The sequence below is a fragment of the Nothobranchius furzeri genome, chromosome 15, assembly GCF_043380555.1.
Source record: "Nothobranchius furzeri strain GRZ-AD chromosome 15, NfurGRZ-RIMD1, whole genome shotgun sequence".
NCBI classification, from domain to species: domain Eukaryota; kingdom Metazoa; phylum Chordata; class Actinopteri; order Cyprinodontiformes; family Nothobranchiidae; genus Nothobranchius; species Nothobranchius furzeri.
Window position 1 is genome coordinate 50939663 of NC_091755.1, and position 12621 is coordinate 50952283.

General features: G+C 42.0%; 1 protein-coding gene across 2 annotated transcripts in view; it reads right to left on the bottom strand.

The window, feature by feature from the left end:
- Positions 1–12621, bottom strand: part of chchd6a (coiled-coil-helix-coiled-coil-helix domain containing 6a) — a 96532-nt gene that overhangs the window by 24135 nt on the left and 59776 nt on the right. For both annotated transcript variants that reach the window (XM_015968591.3, XM_070544979.1), the window contains one exon: positions 2973–3108. In XM_015968591.3, coding sequence (XP_015824077.3) covers positions 2973–3108 — 136 coding nt within the window. The remainder of the gene's footprint in view (positions 1–2972; positions 3109–12621) is intronic.

Here is a 12621-nt window from a genome sequence, read left to right on the forward strand (position 1 = left end):
TGCTAGCCTTTGCATTAGCTATCAGCAGAGTAAAGAGCTCACAGTTGTTAAGCAGGCTGAGACCGTCCACTAGTGTCCCTACATGTCCCAAAAAAATTTGAACTGTGGTTAGTGGTCAGCAGAGTGCTATTCAATGTGAAGTTGTTAAAGTTTCTACTTACAGAATCACCAAACCCACTTTTAAAGGAACAGCTTAAAGTGTTAAAAACTATTTAGTGTTGCTTTAATGTCGCAGTTATTTTTACGTTGTGCCGAAGCACGCCCAAAAAGAAATGGATGGTATTGCTATTTTTTTGTATTAATTGGGCCGGGTTTCTTGAGTCGGAAAAGAGTAGAATGGCTTCTCCTGGTCAGGGATGAGGACCTGGCCGAAGTGGAAGAGTTTAGGTTCCTCGGGGTCTTGTTCACGAGGTTCACAGGTGGACCGGTGCCGCATCTGCAGTGATGCAGACGTATTAGTGGTCTGTCGTCGTGAAGAGAGAGCTGAGCTGTGAAGCAAAGCTCTTGATTTACTGGTAGATCAATGTTCCTACCCTCACTAATGGTCACGAGCTTTAGGCAGTGAAAGAAAGAACGAGATTGCGGATATTCGTGGCTGAAATCAGTTTTTTTTCCGCAGGATGGCTGGGCTCTCTCTTAGAGATAAGGTGAGAAGCTCAGGCATCTGGGAGGGGCTCGGAGTAGACCCGCTGCTCCTCCACATCGAGTGGAGGTGGCTCGGGAACGTAGCATGCTTCCTGGGTGCCACCCTTGTGAGGTTTTCCGGGCATGTCCAACAGGTAGAAGACCTAAAAGAGGACACAGGACACGGTAGAGGGACTAGGTCTCTCGTCTGCCAGGGAACGCCTTAGAATTCCCCCGGAGGAGCTGGCCCAAGTAACTGGGGAGAGGGAAGTCTGGGCCTCCCTGCTTGGGCTACTGCCTCCATGACCCAGCCACAGAAGGAAGGATGTTTTATTTATTTATTTATTTAGTCAAGAAAATCTAAATATTCACTCAGATGGACCATTTAAACACACATTTAAACGCAACACCAATGGAAATATACACCAGTTATTAATCTCTACAGCTCAGCTTGAATCAAAATTGTGGTAAAAAAAATCAATAATAGATTAAGAATTTAGTCAATTTAACTGACATCAAATCAAATAATTCAGGTCATTAATCTCTTAAAGTAGTGTGCATCACTAATTGTGCTTTCAGCATCAAAACAAAAAAGTTATTCGTGCTCTCTTTTAACTAAATAAAAAAATTATAATAATCTAGACTTGTATAGTTTGAGGCCCTGTCCACACGTAGCCGGGGATCTGCCAAAACGTAGATATTTTTCTACGTTTTGGCCTGTCATCCACACGAAAACGGAGTTTTTTTCACACGAAAACGGATCTTTTTAAAAACTCCGGCCAAAGTGAAGATCTGCGTTTTCTCCGTTTTGGGTGTCTGCGTGTGGACGGACAAAACCGGAGTTTTAAGGTCCACAACGTCACTTTCCGCGACAAAAAAATGCTGACATCACGTGTGCGACCTGTGTTTACACTAGCCGGCATCATGGAAGCCCTCAGAGCTGCGCTCTGTCACTACCCGATCCATCAATTGTCCAAGCGCTTTTTTGCTTGTTTGTTTTTGCAAGCGGAATTATTGCTCCTCGCGGAAGACCACAGACGAAGGACGAGGTTAAGAATGGGGGAAGTACTGCCGCCTACAGGTCTGGCATGTCCTTAACAACATATTTATCCGGGTACGTGTGGACAGTTTGTTTTTAAAACGAGGTGGTGTGGATGCACGTTTTTGGAGGGGCGGATATTCGTTTTTAAAAAACCCCGGCTACGTGTGGACTAGGCCTGAATCTTGCTTTTTGTTCTTAAGGTAACTTCACTGTCAGCTCATTAGTTTTAAAGAAGTAGTTTTTTTTAGCAGTGATACATAATAGTAAAAGATCACTGAAGCCTGAAGAACAAAGAGTTAAGACAAAAAAAAGACTTGAGAGTAAAAGTGACTTTTAAGAGTTCTATGACTTATTTGAAAGGAAACAAACACAAAACAAGCATGACTTTCCAGAGCTTAATAATGACACACGGAAGTAAATATGAGAAGCAAATCAGACAAAAAAACAATTACACTAATCTGCTGCTGCGAAAACGGACAGTGACTAAAAGTTGAGCCAATAGATGCAGATTTAATAGATTAAACGTAATAAAATATAAATTAAACTGGATTTAGAAATACACTTTCTAACATGATCTTCTTTAAGTGACCACAGCCTGGAGCCAAACTGTTTAAATTAACACAAATAAAGAAATGAAAATTGCAATGCTCCTACATTCCAGTTTTAGATTTTCTTCTGTTACACATATCCACTGCATTGCTGAGGAAAATATTCGGAAAAACATCGAATGACACCATCTGGGAAAACATCTTGCTTTAAACTCATCGTTATCTTGAGTGATCATATTTTCTGTTCATCCCACGCTTTAATTTTTTGTCAAACACAACCTAAAATTAGCCCCAACACCCGTCTGTAGAGACGAGGTGAACTTATTTTAAAGCAACCACACTGTTGTCAGTTTAAAGTCGTGGGGAAACAACTCAAGTCGAGTGGAAGAACTTAAGTTTTTGAACTTAGACTTTCGCTCTGAAATCTGTTTTCAATAACAGGATTTCTGTGTGTAAAAACCTTGAGACGCAACACTCAAAATCCTAGCAATTATAACTTTTTACCGCCTTGTGCCCCTTAACGTCGACACAAAAAAAGAACACAAAGGGTATGTGCTGCTCTAAATCAGAACACCTCCACTAGAAAGTGTGGTTCTTTGACTATATAAAAAGGCACTTTCATTTAGTTTTTAAACTTTTGGTTCCAAGATAATCTAGTTAGAAGCAAATGGTGTTCATTTAATGTAAATTCAAGGCTTCAATGATGGGGAGATGTTATCTGAATGATCAGGTTCTTACAGATACCTAAAGTCTCTTACCTTCTTTGCAGCATGTATACACTGCATGTACTCCTTAGCCAGGTCTGAGCACCTTAGAGTCTGCTCCTTGTTGTCCTTGTAGCAGGATAAAATCTGAGCCTGGAGGCCAGAACACACTGGAGTTGTGTTGCGAGACCTGCAAAAAGAAACAACAAACACCCAGAGAAAGATTCGTGAACATGAAGACAACAAAAATCCTGTTTTCCGTATATTTTCCCTGACAGTAAAACATGAAGTACTTCAAGAATAAAACTTGAAGCATCACTCCACGATTCTTACACCAGTTTCATTTTGAAACGGATTTGCCCTAGACCCTGCAGAAATGATTCTATGATTACGGCATGGCTGCATGTGGGGAAATCAGTCGGAAGATTTCATTTGCCTGATCAGTCCTGTACTGTAGAAACTATTAGATACTAGGGATGAGCAAGTACACCACTATCTGTATCTGTTCATTAGAGGTGCTGAAAAAAAAGTCGATTCAAGTCTGAATCGGGATTCTTATTTATAAACATTCAGAATCGATTCACAAAGGTTCCGAATCGATTTCAAGAACTCAAATATTTGGCATGTTACAGGTTTGAGATCTACAGATTTGTTATATTTTACAAGATAAGCAAAAATAAATGTTGCCTTTTGGTCAAAAGATTGCTTCTGTTTACAGTTTTAGAATCACTTTATTTTACATTGTAAATTTGCATTTTTGGAGCATGACCAGTGTCCCATAGCTTTAACTAACTTGTACAACAAAGTAGTTAATCCTGGAGTTGACACTCTTTGTTAATACTGACTGTGAATCGATTTAAATTGAGAATCGAGAACCAATTCTGAATCGAATCAGCACCCCAAGAATCAGAATCAAATCAAATCGTGAGTTGCTCTAACCCCCAAATTCCACTACCTCCGCTCCGCCACGAACTCCGCAGCAAAATCGGTCCCGTTGTAGTCAATCAGAGCTATTCCACTACTGCAGCCGTGCTGCGGCAGTGCGCCGCCCTCTGTTCCGGCGTCCGGCAAAAATAGAATCGATCCTATTTTTGCCGGACGCCGGAGCACCTCCGCAGTCAATGGACAGGAATCACAACCGCCCAACAGGAAAGGGAGCAAGCACAACTTCCGTTATTTAACAATAAATCGATAAACAAAAAGTGTTTTTTGATTCATATGCACAGGTTTAACAACTTTTAACAACTATCAGTGGCGGTTGAACTTTAAATGCACAAAAGTAAGCTATGAATACAGTTTCCACTATCAAAGTAGACACACTTTGTTGATCCAAACACTGCTGATCTCTCAACACAAATGATGGGCAGATTAAACAGCTCATGCAGATGCTTCTCCCACACAACAGGTGTTTGGATCTAACTTCCGCGTTTACTGCTCGGACTGTATCGCAGGATCTCGAAAATCCTGCGCATGCTTGTTTGCGCACCTCAGGTCTCCACAATGGAGCGGAGCCGTTGTAGAGCGGGTACCAGTAAAAATTGAGTTCGGAAGCGAGCGGCTGCGGAAGGTGGGGAGCGGAGGTAGTGGAATTTGGGGGTAAGATTCACATCCCTACTGTTCAACCATCTAAATTATCTGTATCTGTACTCGGAGTGGGCGTGGCCTAACCCGGAAGTGGGTGTGGTTTACATCTATACATTATTTTAAGTCTGACATTGATATGGAATGATCAAAAGTTGCTATGTGTATTGTTTATTTGAAAACTATTTACAGAGCAGCCTCAGAATTCAGATTAAATATTTTTTATCACAATAGTAAAGGAACTGTTACAGAACAAGTTTTTCAATTAAATTAGAACATTAATATTTAAATGCATGAATTAATACATAAAGAGAGAGACAGACAGACAGACAGACAGACACAGAGAGAGAGAGAGAGAGAGAGAGAGAGAGAGAGAGAGAGAGAGAGAGAGAGAGAGAGAGAAACCCGAGTGGAGGCAGTGAGCGATTCAGCACGAGCCGTTTTCAGCTCTGTCTTGTCAAATGCACCACGTACGTTACGAAAAAGTAACTTTAAATATTAAACCGAAAAAGAGGTGAGCTGAAGAAAACCTAAGGAGTTCTGAAGAAACGTGAGCAACAGAGATGCAAGCACAGAGAGATCCGTTACCATCTGTGTGTGTGTGTGTGTGGATGCATGGGCCGGACTGGGGCTGCAGAGTTTTGTGTGTAGGGAGGGGCAGGCGCCCTATATGACTGGCCAATCACAGAGCGTGAAGACGGTCAGTTACCCAATGGGGATTTTCCTTCAGCACAATTATAGATATTTATATTAGATACTCAATGGCCATACGCCTGGTGTTTAAAATCTGTGTGATTTGGGATTATAAATAGTCACTTCAGTGCGTTAAGTTTACATGACTGTTCAATTGCATTGTTTTGTCAAAACAAAATGGTAAATGGTAAATGGCCTGTATTTGATATAGCGCCTTCTAGAGTCCTGGAACCCCCCAAGGCGCTTTACAACACAATCAGTCATTCACCCATTCACACAAACATTCACACACTGATGGTGATGAGCTACGATGTAGCCACAGCTGCCCTGGGGCGCACTGACAGAGGCGAGGCTGCCGAGCACTGGCGCCACCGGTCCCTCCGACCACCACCAGCAGGCAACGTGGGTTAAGTGTCTTGCCCAAGGACACAACGACAGAGAGAGACTGAGCGGGGCTCGAACCTGCAACCTTCCGGTTACGGGGCGAGCGCTTAACTCCTGTGCCACCGTCGCCCAATCAGCTGTGCTTGGTGGACAAATTTTATAATGGACATCATTGTGCCTATTTAGGGTGGGCTTCAGATCCCCCGAAAAATTACCCCAAGGCAGTAATTCTCATCGTGTCACAAACTATATCTATAAGGTTCAGGTGCGCACTTAAAAATTTCTACAAACTCTAATTATAACACATCCTTTTCAGTGGCGTGTCCAGATCTTTGAAAATGGGGTGGCCCAGGTGAGGCACTACTTTGTACATGGGTGGCACCAATGGTTATGCTTATTTCATTTTTTTGTTTTACCCCAAGCCTTTTGTGAACAATGAAAAGCCAATTTAAAGTGAATTCAGTGTGGTGGCCCCTGGGGTGGCCAATCAGATTCCAAGGGTGGCATTTGCTACCCCAGGCCACCCCCTGGACACTCCCCTGATTCTTTTGGCTGTCAGTACGTGCCAGTTCCATTCCACAACCCTGCGGGCTAAGCCCCCGTTGTCTTTCCATGCTACTGACATTCCTGGGTTTTATATTTTATGGTAAGTAACCTGTTTTTGTATAGCACCTTCTTAGGGTTCTACAACCCCCCCAAGGGTCATGCACCCATTCACACACACATTCACACACTGGTTAATATATTTAGATTTAATTTTAAACATTTGTTCAGAGTCTCTCGAAGTCCGTTGTAGAACATTTTAGATCTTTATATGAAAAGGCACAAAGGAAATCGTGTTGCAGATCAAGCTAAACTGCACCAGAACAAGAGACATCAGGTATCATGGAGAAACTTCAAGTATCGGGACAAACACAACATTTCATAATTGATTCTGTATTTTTGATCTCTGATTTTATCCTGGACCCATATTATTTTGATATGTTTTTTAATGTATTGGTACATTTATTCCTAATAGTTGAGGCTTTTGTCAAACAGATGTTTTAATTGTTTTATTTATTATTTTCATTTGACACTTTATGAAGCGTGGTGGGTTTTAGTTAATTATAGTTGTTTTTTTTGTTTGAAGTTTATTTCCTGATACCTGATGCTTTTTGAAATAATTTATTTTACGATAAATTATTTGTTTCTGATTTGTGAAGTTTTTTTTCTTCCTAATACTTGATACAGGCAGGTTAAGCGTCTTGCCCAAGGACACAACAGCAGCCCTTTCTGGTTGGAGCTGGGATGGAACCTGCAACCTTACGATCACGTGACTGGCTGTGTTGATGCTTTCTTCTTGAAGAAATTAAGCATTTTTCCACCTAAATTTGACCTAGGGATGTTCTAAAATGCACACAGTGGCTTTAGCCCAAACACCAAGAGTTGTTTAATTGTTTCTGCAGTTAAAGACTTCACACCTGGTTCTGTTTAGTAATTCATTTCTTGCATTGTTTTTCAGGTACAGTATAAAAAACAATCTTACGTAGAACAATAGAAAACGCATAAAGAGAGTATGATAAATCAAGTTACAATTCCACTAATGGGCACCTGTTTAACGAGTGGGATGTGTGGTACGTGCTTCACTGTAAATCCTACAATTAAAACTAAATCACACTTAATTGAGTGTGTAGGATCGTTCTGATCAAATACAGCAGAAAAGTGAGCTTTGAGGGATTGAATTGGCTGTGCTTAATTTGATATGTGGGCTGTATTACAATTTCTTTGCCTGTCGGTCTTTGTGAGCATTAAGTGTGACAGGTTTGCTGCTTCGGCGCCTCGCTGAAATAGATTCTGACTGATTGAAGCGGAGACAAGCAAGTTAGGTACGCCTACGCAGGTACAGACTGGTGTAACACCTCTGTATTTACCAATTATGATGATGGACCAGTAGGTTCGGACATAGGAGCACAGTGGTGTGTTTTAGTCAGACTCAAAAACCAGAAGATGATTTTTTCTAAACAACCCAAATTTTACTAACTGAATTGAGTAGTTAAAAACACAGTTTAACAATAATGAAAAGAAAAAAAAACACTCAATACACCAAAAAACATTTAACATACGATATTCTAATCACTTGGCCAAAGTGTACATCCTTTTAAATCTCTTGGGTGCACCCTGTTGACCTGTATCCTGTTTCTTAAAATCAGGTTACGTAATTTCAATTCCACAGGGAGTCCTAACATACCGTAAATCCTCTAATACAGGCCCGGGCCTGTATTTGACTCAAGCTCACCAAGCCCCAGGCCTTTATTGGAAGGAGGGCCAGAATTTGAGGCAGGCCTCTATTTCTATTTGAGCAAAATGAACTAATGGTTCGCTGGAGTTTTTGACAATTAAAATTGCACCCACATTTTCAAAGTTAAACACATTTCTTTTAACAACGGTAGTTTCTGCTTCAGCCCTCTCCCCCCTCCCCCTGCACAGCGGCCGCAAACTCACTGATGCGCCTGCAGCCTCTCGGAGTTCCTGCTGCTCTAAACATTAAAATAATTATTTCATTTTCTGTTCCTCACTTCTGATTACCTTCAATGGTGTCTGTTTGTTGCAACCACCAGGTACAAAAACTAACTTGTTTTTATTTGACTATTTTTCTGTCCTGCCTGTTTATTATCTTCCTGCATCTCCTCTCAATCCTAAAGAGAAACTGCTACCTGGGTTCATATATATTCACCTTATGAGTTACCTTTGAGCTGCAGTTCTTAAAGATCTACCGACCGCAAAAACAGCGGAGTGCCGCTGCTTGGTGGCCGCATCAGTGATCGGTGCGTCACCGGAGGACAAGGTGATGCGCCCCGCTCCACAGCGAAACGCATCAGGCACAAATAAAAGACAGAAAACATTAAAGGAAATGAACCGACATGAACGATCGCGTGTCAGTACTGACGCTCTGGCACAGCGCGTTGCCCCCCCGAGCGCAGGAGCTTGTCACCTGCTGACAGCAGGCTGCTGTCTTTTCCGTGGGCTGCATCTTGCCGGTCATTATCACGTGACAGCGACTAGTCGATGACAGGCATAAAAAGTCACTATAGTGAAGTCGACTAGTTCATACAACCCCTATGGCTCCCCAGTGTTCTGCAGCGCACGTTCTCTTTGAACTTGATATCAAATTTTCGCCTCCTCTTCGTCTCCGCACGGTTAAAGTTACCCTCACGGTCTATCACTGGCAAATCAAAAGTGAGACGATGACACAACCGCCCCCGTACTTGCTTGTTACCACATTCCACCCGGCCACAATAAGAAACCGGCCATTATTCACCTCCGCCGACTCCGACACCGGCCAAAATATGAGACCCGGCCGTTAATTGAATAAGGCATGTATTAGAGGATTTACGGTAACATGTTTTCCACTTTTTAATTACAAAATAATGAACTTTCACTGTGAGCGCGCTGACAAACAGTAAACAAACAAGTTTGTAAGTTTTACCTTGCCATTTAAAGCAACCAGGATGAACTTCAGATGAAAAGTTAGCTAGAGCAGGTTAGCTCTATGTAGCTTTAAGTAAAATAAAACAAAACGGCCACTTCTCAGTCTAACCTTTTCACTCTTCTTTTTCAACACAAAAAATGATGTTGTTATTTCAGGCTTGTTTTTCCCGTTCTTGTTCTTGTTTTAACGGTCTGGAACGTCACGGAGCAGCACTCTCCTCCCAGCCGCGCGTCACCTGACTCAGAGTAGTGATGTGACGTTCACGAACGAATCGAATCTTTTGAACGGGTTTTCAAAGAGAATGATGAGAGCCGAGTCCCTGTAGAGAGCCGTTCATCTTAACAAACCTCCCTGGAAGTTGGTCAAACTCACCCCCTCAAACCCCACCCACCGCTGTGACGGACATAGGAGGAACCATAGAATCACGTGTTTACATACGCATCTCGGGAGGAACGCAACCCTGTGGGCCCTCCCGGACACCGCAGGAAGACGTTGCTCTTGACCCCCCCCCCGGCACTCTGTTGGCTTCACTTCTTTCTTGAGGTAAACGACCAACTAATGAACGGCTCCCATGACAGAGCCATAAATCCCATCACTAACTCAGAGACGTTACTCGGCAGTGCCGTTAATGGACAGGATGAGTCGCGGGGGGCTGCGCTCCAATTGGTTATTTCACACAGAGTTTATGTGCTGTGATTGGTTGGGAGGCAGTCAGTCTCTTCTGCCTCTAAAATCTCTTAAAGAGGCGCACCCATTTTATGTGGGTTACACAGGCACGTGCGCTTTTGCAACCACGACACACGGTGTAGTTGACTTTCATCATCAAAGCACACACACACACACATGCACACACACACACACACACACACACACACACTTTCCTACATGTGTCTTCACAGTGTCCCCTCATACACACTTCCTCTCTATGAGGAGCATTTAACACCACGTTTAATTGGAAGGAAATTAAAGGCTCATTTTTCCTTTGACTGTGGAGGGGGTCTGACCCTAATCGCTTCAATTAAAGCATATCTATACCCACACGGGCACACGCACATCAGTGAAACTATCAGACAAAGTAACTGAGCTGATTTAGGCAGGGTGATGAAGGTTAAAGAGGATAATGAACATAGATGGAGAAAGACATAGAAAATAAATGAGATAAAAAATGATAAAGGCAGAATGAAGCATTTATTGGCATTTACTCAGATAATTATTTTTCAGCTGACAGCCTATCAGATTACTCCGTTCCTCCACCAAACCGTTGATTATTTATAATGGCCGTTAAATCCATCTTTCTCCATTTTTTGTCTTCACTACAACTTGGTCTCCCTACTTTCTCACTTCGTCCCTCATCCTCGGCTTTTTTGTCACCAAATTAACTACGCAGACAGCGCAACACCAAGGCACGCCATCTTTATCGCTTCTTCTATTTGAGCCCAGGGAAGATAAGGAACTCTCCTTTAATTTGAAATAAACGGCCTTCATCAGGAAAGCTGAAGCCTCCTGATAGTGCAACGAGGTTTATTAAAGGCACTTGAAGCAGAAAATTGGTTCAGACGCGGCAGAAGCTAAAGCTCCGTCCACATGCTACACCAAATTGAAGGTGAGGCTTTAAATCAACAACATTAACTGAACCGCTAACAAAAATAAATAAAAAGAGAGATGTGGAGATGGGGAACACTTCTTTTCTTTTTATTCTTTTTTAGCCAAAGCCGACTCCCCAACAGTCCGCCGAGCCGGGCTTTTGGTGTTGTTCTTAATGTGTGTGTGCTTCATGAGTGTTTTAATGTGTGAGGAAGCTAGGAGGGGGGGCCTTTATGCATTCGTGCGCACAAAACATGACAAAACATAAACAGCAAGATTAGTTGCTTAATTAATGGTGCTGTCTATTATATTTAATCTCCGGCTGAGAAGGCAGATGTGGGCGGAACAGAGGCCTCAGACATCTGGACAGCGCGGCTTTTTAAAACAAAGACTGGAAGGAAAATAAAAGCTGAAGAATCTGGAAAATAGAACAGACGCACAAAACGCGCTGCAAACTAAAAAAGCCTCTAGCAATGCTTTAAGGCTGATAAGAAAGATGCTTTTATTTCCTCTAAGCTACGCGAAGACTTAGGAGCGATGTTTTTGTGATTCCTTAATAGCTTTGGCTAAACATATGAAGCTTTGTTTGTCCTATCCACCATTTAATTTCAGTCCTGTCAACTACAAAAAGCTTGTTTTTGCAGTGTATTTATGCTAGTAATTAGAAAATCTTTTTAACATCTCATTGAAAGCAGCAAAAAACCTAAATTAAAAAAATCTAATATTGAGACTCACTTTAGAACCAACATCATCTTCCCGGTAGGAATGCTTGGTTATAATTTCTGGCCACTGGCCAATTACGTCAGTACTAAATATTAATGCTAAAAATGCAAGAAAGTTTGAACGGCTCCACCTGTAAAGGAAAACATTCTTAAGTTCAAACTTTGAGTTTCTGTTGAAACCACGATGCTCCACAATGTTTAATAAGGGAATTTATGTAAGGTGCTGTAACTAGTCTCTGAAATTTTAGGGCAAATGTTAAAATGTTAATTTGTTTGAGTCAAATTTACGAATTCATTCAGCACATTTTTGCCCAGAGTTCACTGTTTAAAGAGCTATGCTCTTCAATCATTTGAACATCTTAATTAGGCCTGTGCGGTATACCGCTTCGTACCTAAAACCAGTATTTTTTTCTATACATTGGTATTTTGGTAAAAAGCTTAGAAAGCAGCCAGTATGTTCAAAGTGTTTCAGAAGGGACTGAATTCACTGCTACACACTAAACCACAGCATGTGAAAAGTAAGCATTTAGCAATAGCATGCTAACCACGAAGCTAGCTGAGGTAGTCGAGCCAAAATTGGGAAAAATTACATTTGACTATCATATGCAAAGTACGGGTTCTTAACGTGCAAACAACACATAGTTAACCAGTTGTCTACGTGCTGTTTCACACAAAAATGTCATGTATTTGGCATGTTTGGCTAAGGCCGTACTAGCCTCGTAATGCAGTTGTTGTTTTTCAAGTACAATCTTTTAAAGTGTAAAATATGTCATGCTGACCATTACCAACATACTTTAACAGATAGTTATTATTTGAAATGCTCGCTTTACTCAGACACCTTTGAGCCTGCAAGGCTACAACGAAAACTCGCCCCTGAGAAGATATGTGGAATGTGCCGTCGCTATGGCAATTCAACTCTGTCTCCTATCCCTGGGTGGGACTGTGGGAAGGCTGCTAAAACGTTCCAGGGTCACTGCAACCCTCAATGCTCCTCCCCCCATCCACACTGAGGTGACATGTGCTGCTTATCGTGGCTGCAGGAACTGAAGTAGGGATAGTCCCAACCCACCACCCCACCTAGTGGACACTTATGTTGTGTTGTCTGAAATCTGTTGCATATATGTTTGAGGTGTTTTTTTCTTTTTTTTTTTTTTTTGCAGAGCAAAGCTGCCCTCCCGGTGGAGGGTAGCTCTGAAGTGCCTTTTTTTCCCTCCACCTGAACCAATCCTCATGTAACCTGTCACGAACTCCTCCAGCTGACTGCATTCCA